General features: G+C 36.5%; 1 protein-coding gene across 1 annotated transcript; it reads right to left on the reverse strand.

Moving 5' to 3' along the window:
• Positions 1–1,424: 1,424 nt before the first annotated feature.
• On the reverse strand, positions 1,425–11,991 carry LOC145500809 (L-fucose dehydrogenase-like). The gene is made up of 9 exons (XM_081480347.1): positions 11,769–11,991; positions 9,349–9,387; positions 8,459–8,556; positions 7,766–7,832; positions 6,600–6,691; positions 5,621–5,725; positions 5,467–5,534; positions 4,604–4,700; positions 1,425–3,411 (listed from the first exon to the last, which is right to left on the reverse strand). Exons 1-9 carry the CDS (start codon positions 11,869–11,871, stop codon positions 3,262–3,264), a joined length of 819 nt encoding a protein of 272 aa, XP_081336473.1. The 5' UTR covers positions 11,872–11,991; the 3' UTR covers positions 1,425–3,261.
• Positions 11,992–12,021: the final 30 nt, after the last annotated feature.

A 12,021-nucleotide genomic window follows, 5' to 3' on the forward strand; every position in this document is an offset into this window, starting at 1 on the left:
TTTTAACCCACCACGTTTAGTTGATGTCGGAAAGAGCTATGCTCTGGCTCGTTCGCAATAAAGAGTATACTTCCATTGACTGTTACTGTATGGATCTGTGTTCTTTCTCCTTCACCCCAGCATAGCATAGTCCAGCATTCATACATACAAATAATACATAAATTGGAAAAAAGGAGTTTTCTTTTCCTTTTCTATGACGACTGCTACCTTATTTACATGAAATTTTCGCGACATGTTTATTTCGCGATTTTGAGGTGCGCACATTTCGCGACACTCAAATTCCGCGATTTGGCGGTAATTCTGTATTTTGAATCACTTTAACTTCGCGTTTTCGAGTAACACACAATTTATTTCCTTGGCAGTGTAACTTACACGACCTTGAATTTAGTAAACGACTGTATCAAAAGGTTCAATAACGTCGAAAGTAACAAAAACGCATCGGCTGGACTATATGTTAACAGTAACATAATGCGAGTCACTTAGTTTTCGCGTCATGTTATGTTCACGACACTTATTCTTCGCGTCACTTCAATCTCGCAATTTTTTTAGATAGCGAAATTCGCGAAATTAACGTGTCGCAAAAATATCATGTAATAAGGTACTTTCGTAGCGTGCGTTGACAGCGTTCCACATAGGAGCCAAGTTTCTCGCCTGGTAGTCGCGTGAAGATTGGGGCGAGAGCAAAAAAAAGGACGACGGAGATTAAGGTAGGCTCATTATTTCGCGGTGTGTCGACTCTTCTCTTCTTTGGTGGGGTTAATAAGAGCTAAATATTGTTCACGGCAGTGGCGCCAGTTATAGAAAACTAGTCTACAACCCATCAGATTAGATCAGACATACAGTCCTAGAGGACTGATTAAGTAAATTTTCTTGAAATGGGTGAATCAAATTAAGTTAAATAAGTTTTAATAATTAATATTAGTATAAATTTACTAGCGTTACATCACAAGTGTCGTTCTCTGATTGGCTACGCTACCCACTATCTATTCTCTGATAGATAGTGAGTAGCGTAGCAGTGTGCCCTTGCTAACAAAATCACGGCTGCTTCTTAGCCTTTTCCAGGTGTCTGTGAAGAGGATTTCGATAAAGCTTTGAACGACTAGTAGATTTATACTAAGACAATTAGATTATTCGCTCTCGATTTCTATGCGTGATAGAAATGTCGAGCTCATAATCTAATTGTTTAATGGTTCGATTTCATTTTATTTTAAATAAAAAGGGGGGCTTATATCCGGGAGAGGCTTATAATCGTACGTAATCTGTCTATAGGTAGATAGGCCTATAACCGGGGGGGAGGCTTCTAAGCGGCAGTGTACGGTGTAGCAGTCAAAGCTTAGAGCTTGTTCGGATTATGAGGGGACGCATGGTAAACAGGCTTGTTAAAGTCACAGCATCAATATAAACCAACACATACTAGCTGTAAATGGAACTTGTCGATCAGTCAATTAGTCATTTAATTACTAAATCAATCTATCTTCTATCTTCAAAGCAATATAAAGGTTCCTACATTATCTATAGATAATCATCATATATTAAATGTAAATAAAAACAGTTGAGTGAAAGTTCAGGCTGCTTGTGTCACCCTAAGCCCCTTGGCTTCCCACTCATACATATCACAACGAGTGAACCATTTAACTTTATTTGCGGGGAGGAGGTGGAATTTTTTTAATTTTCTTTTTGTGGGGGGGGGGGGGTTGATTTGGTGTAGGCAGAACTTTTCTTAACTCTTTCATGCACTAGGAAGTTTTTTTTTTCTCTGGAAGTGTTTAAACTTGATATATAAACGTAAAAAACTGTTTCTCTGCGTAGTTTTGCGATTTCAAATTTTCTCGCTATTAATTGTGACTAGTAGTTTGTAAAAGAGAAAAAAAAATAGAAAACGTCATTTGCCGACTTCGGTCACTGTTTGGTCAGTCCGTATCGAGAAAAACTTTGCCTTGGCTTTGAAACAGCCCGAGACCGTAGGCCGAGTAACGTGCTCAAGGTAGGTAGGTAGGTAGGTAAAACTTTATTTATGCAGGGTGGCCCATTCAGCACAGTGGCTGGTATCCAGAGGGGCCCTGCTAAATACAATTTCTAAAAATATAAAACGTCTAATAGTATAAAATAGTTATAAAAATAGAGTAAAAAAAAAAAAAACTAACGTCTAGTAGTTGAAATAGTTATATAAAAAGAGTTTAAAAAATCAAGACTTCGGCAAAGTTTTTCTCAAAACCGCCGGACCTCCAGCCGGCAAATAACGCATTACAAAGTATATTCGACCTCCACCTACACTTTTAGTGCAATGGCAGTCTGGCATACATGGCTGAAAAGTCCGTTCTATAATTTAAAGCCAAGGTTTGTGTTGCTTTAAACAAGGCACTAAAAGCCTAGTAATCTAAATTTTTTTCAATTTTTTTCATAAAGATTTGGGTTACTTTGAAGCAACGCGTTAAAAGCCTAATAATTACATTTAATTTTTGTTCTTAAATCTTTTATAGAAACTATTACAAGGGCGGGGCCACCCTACTTTAGTAATTATGTTGCTCGCAAAATACTCTTAACATTGGACAAAACCTCTTGATTAGTTAAAATTATGAAAACTATGACATACACAAAAGATCGAACAAAAATAAAATTGATTGCACGAACTGAAAGTAATTACATGCAGGTCAAAACGTGATCCCAGGAAATCAGTAATCCTTATTTGTTCGGCTAAGAGTGGTCTTCAGGCGACTGTTGTGAAACTGACAATAAAGCAATCACAACAACTAATCAGAACAAAAGTTAACAACACAATGAACCAATCAGAACACAAAGCAAGTAAATGAAACGGCTACAAAGCACGGGAAAAACGCACGTGATCAACTCGTGATTGGTTATGGTTTTGCATCTGATTGGATTAGATCGTGACACGGGTCTTTACAACCAGCAGGCAAAACCAAAGCAATTCTGAATAACTTAAAACTATTTAAAACCGATATAGGTAACCGAGACCTCGGGCGCTTTCCATTCAACTAAATTTGTACGGAAGTTTACTTGGAAGAACCGACATGGATAAATTTCTGAAATACGAACCATTCAACTGAAAATTCCGGAATTTTCTGGGAAGAAAAATCAAATGGAATACGAGTTCCGGTAAGAAATTTTTCGGAAATTTTCGCCATTAGAAATTTCGGAAATTCAAACCGAAATTTTTCGCCGCATGGAAAGCGCCCCTGGTCAGAAAATGAAGTTGTACGACCTTGCCCTTGACGTCAATGAAAAATAAGTTCATTTCGTCTAGGCAGTCTCCACTTGTGTTTTCTTTCCATAAGTCAGTTCGGCGCCTCCACTCAACAGCATGTCAATACCAGTTGTGAACGTGGCTTCAGCAGCCAGGAATAAACAAGCTTGACCGGATTCTTCAAGCGTTCCCATACGGCCAAGCAGCTGTGAGAAAAAAACGCAGTACTGTAATGAGACTCTTGCAGTTGGATAACTTTCGAAAAAGATTTTTCATGTGAATATCACAGAGGAGAATTGTTTCACTGTTAAGAGGCTTGTGCTTTTTCGTTAGTCGTGATCTCACACAAGGAGCTCAAGCACATGCATTTTTAACATAGGGACACAACCCGGAAGTTGAATTTTCTCTTCTTTGGCGCGATTTGTATACTTTTCGGTAATAAAAAGCAAGTTGTAAACGCTGGCGGGGACTGACAACGCGTCGAAATTCTGGTTGGCGTCCATGGATCAAAAACGTCAGCACCACTGGCCCACGCAGCCGGAGCTTATCCCGATTTCTGTAGCGTGAGGAGACTAGGAGTATTTCTGCTCCCCCTGGATTGGTTGCAGGTCCGTCGCAGTGTTACCCCCAGCATTAAATTCACCGGTACCCATTTATACACCTAAGTGGAGAGAGGCACCGGGAGAGTCAAGTGTGTTGCCCAAAAACACAACGCAATGATCCCGGTGAGTGCTCGAACCCAGACCGCTCAATCCGGAGTCCATCGCGCTAACCATTACGCCACCGACTCCGTCTGTGATTTAGAACTCTATTATTTTTGCGTGAAACGTGAAACGTCGTCTGCTGAGAAGCTGTGCGCCGCAATTTAACATTAGGAAGCAAGCCTGCTAAGAAGTTTTTAAAGTCGTGAACAGCAACTAGGACCTAATGCGCTTTCGCTGCCATTGGCTGGAACGTTCTCGATCTCGTTAACAACGCCCGGAAAACATCTGACTTTCGGTTTCCGCCTGTGACTCTGTGTGCTTATGCTCCTAATAATAAGTTTTCCATGAAACGGGAATCTCGTTTCCAGTTTGATTTGGGATTCATAGATAAAAACATGTTGTTTATCTTGTTTTGCATTGTTATCGTCTTTTGAATGTGATGTTGAACCTTCCATTTTAGCGCCATCCTTTGTTCATCACTAACGACTTAATTAATACCCTGTATGAAATTGCCCCTCGTTCTGATTGTGTTGTTTTGTTGTTTTGTTAGCTTGCTTGTGTGTTTGTTTGTTTATTTGCTTGTTCATAGCTTTACCTTAAAAGTAAGTTTTCGGGTCAAAGTAAGGCTTGTAGTCTAGATGTACAGAAAACAGTGGAAGCCTTTTGCAGCACTTACAAATATCATGTCACTTACCTGTGCTTCTTCACCATCTTTCTTACTTTTCTCAAAGTTACCTGAGGCCTGAGCCAATTGATCCCACAATGGAGTCCAAATGTTACCTGGTGAAACACTGGTAAGGTGGAGAAGACGTCAAAACTCATAAAAATAGGCCCGCAATGCGCACATACTAAAAAAATACTTAGAAACGCTTTAACATCTGACATTTATATTTCATTTCTACAGACAGACACCTCTTGTGCTCGAGAATCTCCCAGAAGGGGACACTTAGTCTCGTTCCCAGCCACAAAAGAACATTGAATTTTTAACCTCCCACATTCCTTATAAATAGGAAATTAACGCTCATGTTAATTAAGGTATACGAAAACCCGACTTAAATAAACGAAAATAGAGGGAAATTAACGCGACTTTACACAAACGAGAACAGTTTTTTTACGCGATTTTTTAAATTGCATGTTGTGAAATAACTAAGCTACTACGCGCGCTCTCATTGGTCGATCGGTGTGTTAAGATGAGAGTATATGTAAACACGGTTGTGACGTTTTAGACGCATGCGTAATTTTGAGAATTATTTTATAAAAGCAATAGAGCGCTTTTTCCATGTTTACATAGCCTCATCTCAACACTCGGCGATTGGGAGAGTTCTCGAAAGTTGTGCAAACCCTCGGCTACGTCTCAGGTTTGCATAACTGCCTCAAAATCTCCCAGCCCTCATTGAATGAGTATAGATGACGCCATGTAAACACGGAAAAAGTGCTCTATTACTTAACTGTACAAGAATTGATTGATATCCTTAATGGTACAGTGAAACAAACTGCACGTTAACATGCTGCACATAGTTGGTACAAGAACAGAAAGAAGCGCCCATCTCTCAATACCTGTTTACTCGCACTCCATATTTTGCCTCATCAACTGCCAAAGCCCTTGTCATAGAAGTTATTCCGCCCTACAAACAGAGTGACATTTAAAATAAGTTTGAACATTAATCAAATGATTTACCAAATGCAAATGGAAGTAAAAATCAAGGTTTACCTTGGTTGCCACATATGCAACAGCTCCTGGCTGACCTATTTGTGCCACTAAACTTGACATGTTGATGATATTTCCCTTCGTTTTCCGAATGTGTGGCAAAGCAAGCTACGATAATATGAAAACAAAGGTCAGTAAAACTTACAAAAATAATGATAATAATAATAATAATAATATATAATTAATAACAACAACAATAATAATAATAATAATAATAATAATAAATTTATGTATGGCATTTACATGAAGAGCAATATATACCATTGCGCAGTCCCAGAAAACATCTGTACTCGGTACTCCCCTCATAGGGGGACTGGAATTTCCTGTGGGGGTGGGAGGTTCTGATAGACCAAAAACTTTAAAGAAATGTATGAAGCTTAATCGGAATTTCTAGAGGGGAAATATCCCTTCCATAGGGGAGGTATGGATATTCTCTGGAATTAAACATTGCAAAGAAATGACTTTAGAAGAAGAAGGAGCACTACATAGACTTATTATCCAACTGCAGCGAATTCCATCCAATAACAGTACAAATATACAGCGATATTGTACAGTTATTTGTGCAGTGGAAAATGTTGTTTGCATTTTGACTTGCCCTACAGGCTCGTCAAAATACGGCACAACTTGTAAAAATATACAGCAATACTATACACCAAAACATCTAATACAGGTACATTTCTTCTATTGTTACTTTAGGCATTTTGTTTTTGAACTGTTTCAGCCTGAACATAAAGCCAGGGTTCCAGTGCAGTGGTTCATCCAACCAGCATATGTTCGACATGTCTCCAGTTTTTGTAGCATGCAGCAACAAGAAGTATATCTACACCCAACTGCATGGGATACTAGACAGTAAAATGTAAAGGCAGGATAAAGCTGTTAAAATAAGAAATTTACAACTACATTACGTCAGCTTTACACAGTCAGTAAATTTATGTTTTCATGCTATGAGATCTGGAAGCATCTTAATATTTGGTGCTCTTACTTTGCAAAATATAAAATAGTTGACGAGGTTCAGATCCAGCAAGCTTCTAAATTCATCAACTGATGTGTTGTCCACTGTTTTCTCAGGGGGATCTGCCAGAACAAATAAAACCTGTGGGATTGAATTTGTGTTCCTCTTGATTTCTATTTACACTTCAGTGACACATTTGTTTCAAAAGAAATTGTTTCATATCTTTATTGGCTATCGATGACATTTTTTAACTGAATTATCAAGGACATCCAGTAGATTGGTTTGATGGAATATATAATATGTGTTAAAGGCTTAAAGATTTTAGACATTAAAGTGATCTGTAAAGAAGTTCCTGAAAGACATTTTAGCCTTGCGAGCAAGTATTACAAATAGACTTTTTCAAGGACGTTCTACAGTGATTCCAACTTTTCGAGGACTTCATGCACTTTTTCATAACTGTGAAACTGAACTACTTTATTATTGATAAAAACATATCATATAAAATGCCTCCTGCAATTCCCTTGGGAAACAGTACCCGGGGAGGGGGAAGACTCCTATATGAAAAAAACGGGGATGCCCTTTGTGCCCTTTAGGGATTAAAAAAGTGGTTTTGGTACCTCTAAGGGTGTTTAGCCTCAAACGGTCCACAGTGGGGGCTTTTGCAGTACCTTTTAGGATATTGAGCCAAAAAAATGTGACAAGAGATATTTGACAACTGATTTTTAATTTTACGTTATTTACACCAGAAATTCACAACTCATCAATAAAAGAATGCACATTCATTGGACAGTATATTTTCAGGGGTGAAAAAATTTTAAAGCCACGCCAAAAACAGGACCTTGCTAAATACCTCTTAAGGGATTCCAAAAAGTTCTGACAAGCACCCCTATTCATTTTATATGGGGGTCCCACCAGGGACAATACAGTACCTTGAGCACTGGATTTGGAAGTAGATTGTGCAAATCTGTGGTTGCATAATGAATTATCAACAGAAAGAAAGTTGCAGGATTAAAGTTAATTATGGCAAACAGTGGAAAACAGGCTGGACCCACGGGGAACAGTGAGTTTTGTTTCTTCTACACCAAAATATTTTAATCCACTCCCCCATCAGTCAATAAACAATGAAGTTAATACATTGCCAAAAAACACAATGTTTCCATTGAGTCCAGTCATTGAGTGATCAGTGATCAACTTACGCCATCCAGCATTGTTTACCAGGCAGTCAATACGGCCATACTTTTCAACCGTCCTGTCCACTAAATTCTTAAGAAATATAAAATATGATACATCTTTAATGATGCTCTACATATATATGTATATTTGAATCATACAACTAAAAAGTTATTTTTACCAATTGCAATCTTTTTTTTTTTTTTTCACTATCATAGGAAATTAGTCTTTTAATGCAAATAAGATCAAAAGGTCTTATTTTAAGCTTTTTTGGAACATGTACATGTATGCACTGTCTAATAATGCTAAGCAATCCACCACTGAACAGTTATTTTTTAACTTGACAGCTGTCGTTACTTAAAAGTTTTAATTTCATGGCCTTGGTTGGGTATAATTTTAAAAAAAATCTTCAGTCTACTGTAATCATGTATCGAGATTAGAATGGGACCATGTTATAACCAACAACTCTGACTTCAATTTGAAAATGTTCACTTGATGATTCACTTTAAATTTATTAGTTTACATGTACTTAGTGAATGAATAGTTTTAAACAAGGGCACATGTTATTTAGGCAAGGATAACCTCAAGACAATGCTGGCCAGTAGTCATCTCAGTTTAGTACGGCTCAAAGGCAGCTTAGGGCTTGACCAACCTTCAACTAAATTAAGTTACAAGCTCCCAAGCTCATCTACTCAAGTACTGGTGATGTGTTTAATTACCTTTATATCTTCTTCTATAGTGACATCACATTTTATGTAGTATGCTTCCCCAGGTCCTTTATCATTCAATTCTTTTTCAAGCTTTTTTCCGTCGTCAGCTATTATAATTATTATATTACAAAATAATCAACAATTAGAATTGTGTTCTGGAAAACACAGTAACTAACGTCAAGGTTCATTGGTTAGATCTAATTATTCTACCAAGATTCAAGACAAAGTTCAAGTGCATATGATCCCAAAAGTTGCTAGTCAGCAAACTGTCTAGTAGATAATAAATAATCATTGTCCCTAAGCCTTTAATGACAACTTCAAGCTAAACATGCAGGGTCACAATACACTTTATACTTTAGCCATTACTCTCTCTATTAAACAAGTGGCTCACCAGCAAACAAAATAATTTCTTGCACCCTCAATTACTCCTAAGCAATGCTTTCAATTCTATTTGAACTTCTACCTTTTAGTTACTGAGATCAAAGAAAATGAATTCTATTATAAAGGATTTTCAATGACAAAATATGACATTACATCTAAATCATGTTCAAAATGGATATATATATTTTTTTACATATGAAAAACACAGTAATTTTTAATTGTTTATTAAATGCTTTTTAATCTCTGCTTCCAAACAGCCTCATAGGGATTTACTGATAATATAACACACAAGTGAGTAATATTATATAATCTTGAACATTTTTCACTTTATTGTCAGTGATAATTTTGGTGGTAGGAAACTCAGTGCTTGAAAATATACCAGGGGTTTCATACCCAGCCAGTCATGGGTTGCTGAAAAGTTACTTTGCTTGGGAGCTAAAATTGAACAACTTACTTACAGCTTCTACAAAAAAAAAATTGTTTTAAATTTAAAATTATTCTATATCTACCATACTCACCCCCTCTTGAACAAAAAACAACTTTGGAACCAGCTTTAACTAGAAAAAAGTAAAAAGGATATTTTATTTAAAGCAGTGATATAAATAAACTCAATAAGAAATTACTAACACTGGAATATTCCAGTTCAATGATCATGTTTAGACATATATAAGCACTCATGGTATGACTAAATTTGTGCAAACTTAAAGAAATTATTAAGGAGGGGAAATGCCAGAATAAACATCTCACTTGAAGGTGACACTTCAAAGCAAGGTGTGTAACCTAGCCATCAGAAAAAGTAGAGGCCAGCGAGCATCCTGAGGATTGTTAAATACATCCATAGTTATAATTACAATTATTAACTCTGAACAGTAGCCATGCTAGCAATAGCACTTTAATTTTCTAGTTTCTTCTTTGACATATACACTCAATGCAAGACGTGGTGTGACATTGCAATACATGCATAAACAAATACTTATTTAATAGAAAGGTCCTCCCAAAAGTAGAATGGAAGTTGAAGCAGATGGAGATTGCTGTGTAGAAAGCAGCACTGACAATTTGCAGAACCTCCAAACCGAAAAGAAATAGGGGCGAAAACGTTATTTTGATTTTTATCAGACGTCTGTGCATTTAATACTCATATTAACATCAAAATAATCATATCTTCAGAAGTTCAATTTAGTAACCTTAACTATTAAGTCAATCATGAACTTTTGGTTGTCATGATGAGAACTTGTGCATTATAAGTGATAGACATTTCACTTAATTTTACACAAAGTATGAGCTGCTGTTCCCAGGTTTTCATCTACATTTAAATTATTTATTTTCAGCCTTGAAAGGTAATAAAAGGTAAAGAAATCTTGTAAAACTTAAAATCTGTTCCAAAGTTACATCAAAGTTAATAGAGGGGAATGGTTTTTTTGAATCTGCCAAAGTTCGTTGTTGTTTGTCTTTGTTCACTTTTTTTGCCTTGACCGTGTACAAAACGCAATAATTGTTTACTTCTGACTGAGGAACTAACCAATAGAAACATTTTGGTTATGTAATTCATGCATAGTATTTGAGTGCAAAACAAAAGATTGTGCAAGGTCGTGGACTGTCCAACGTAAATCTTGACATCTTTGTTCGCTCCTTTGATGTTTGCTGGCCTTCATAACCATTCCCCTCTATTAACTTAATGGTTTAACATAGTTTTTTCATCATTTATTTCAAAAATAGCTGGAATGCCCAGGACTATTAAACAGTGATTTTCACTGGTCACCAGTGCTTATGTAGAGAACACTGAATAAGATGAAGTGCAAAAGTTCTGGAGTATTTTCAGAATAATATTTTTCCTGAAAAAGTCAAAGTAGTGTTTTTTTCATTTTTATCATCTTACTCCACTTCCTTCTTTGGGAGAGAGGTGTTTATTTAGAACATGTTTCTGGAGACCTGTGAAAATATATAAGGGAAGTGAAAATAGACTGTCTTTCTTTTTTGACTACGCATATTTTTATCCACTTTAATGAATGTTCTTATAAGTAGTTTTTTTGAAAACATTTCAGAATAAAAACTAGCGGTAAAAAACAATGTTTTGATCTCTCTGAGATCATTTTCAAGTTGAAGAAAAAACGAATGAAATATACATATATAAGTACAAATTAGGGCGTGAGAATGTCAAACGATAAAATATGTAAATACAAGCGCTAAAATGTAAGTGTTAAAATAATAAAATACTATTAAAAAAAAAAAACCTGTATAAATAAATTTGTACAGATTGAATCTGACTGTTTGTTCAAGGTTGGCTTAAGTTCCTTTATAAAGAGCATTTCGTAGATCAGGCAGTCGAATTTACTTTGGCACTTTCTCAAGATCTTAAAATCACGATATATGTCACTTGGGACTGTTCCATGCTGCTCTTTTTTGTACGCCCTAATTTGCCCTAATTTGTACGTATATATGTATATTTCATTCGTTTTTTCTTCAACTTGAAAATTATCTCAGAGAGATCAAAACGTCGTTTTTTACCGCTAGTTTTTATTAATGAATGTTAATGATTTTATCATTGTGAATGTTGTCTGCATCTCTTTTTTAATTCACTGTTCCTGAAAAACCCTATATAGGGGAGGTTCAGCCAAAATATTTTTCCTATAAAAGTAATTTCCCACTTCACCCGTCCATTACACTGTACTAATAATAATGAACTCGACACAATGGTACAGATAAGTAATTGATGTGAAAATTCCACAAGCAGAAGAAGGGTGGAAGGGCATCCCGTGACCGAATGAAGAAGTCACATGATTAAGTTCAATGGAGTAGTCTAGTTAATAAGGCTTCCTTTTTTTCGGCATTGTACTAAGAGAGACTTTTACACTACACTACAGTACAGTACTATTGAGGCGAGAAGACTTATAACTGTTTTAACCTACATTTGAGGACGTTTTGTTCGTGACATTCTTACCAAATTCTCTGACTACTCCTTCACCAATTCCTTTGGATCCTCCGGTCACGATGGTCACTTTTCCAGCGTATCTCAGATTCGATTTCTCTGCGTCCGTTGCCATATTTCCAACTGCCGTTCCAGAAAAGCTGCCGAAATATATTAATTACAATGTCTTTGCTTTGAATATTGTTATTAAACAGCCTAGCTCGGGAACACAGTGAAAAAGCCCGGAAGCAAAAGTTTTAAACCAAGGCGATGATCTGAACGGCCT

Source organism: Orbicella franksi, chromosome 10 (genome assembly GCF_964199315.1).
Source record: "Orbicella franksi chromosome 10, jaOrbFran1.1, whole genome shotgun sequence".
NCBI lineage: Eukaryota > Metazoa > Cnidaria > Anthozoa > Scleractinia > Merulinidae > Orbicella > Orbicella franksi.

Excerpts from the sequence above, each read along its gene's own strand:
- LOC145500809 (XM_081480347.1), bottom strand. The coding sequence starts at position 11,871 with ATGGCAACGGACGCAGAGAAATCGAATCTGAGATACGCTGGAAAAGTG. Across the intron at positions 9,388-11,768 it reads AGGAGTAGTCAGAGAATTTG|TTAAAGCTGGTTCCAAAGTT; the intron begins GTAAGAATGTCA and ends ACTTTTTTCTAG. Across the intron at positions 3,412-4,603 it reads AAGATGGTGAAGAAGCACAG|CTGCTTGGCCGTATGGGAAC; the intron begins GTAAGTGACATG and ends TTTTTCTCACAG.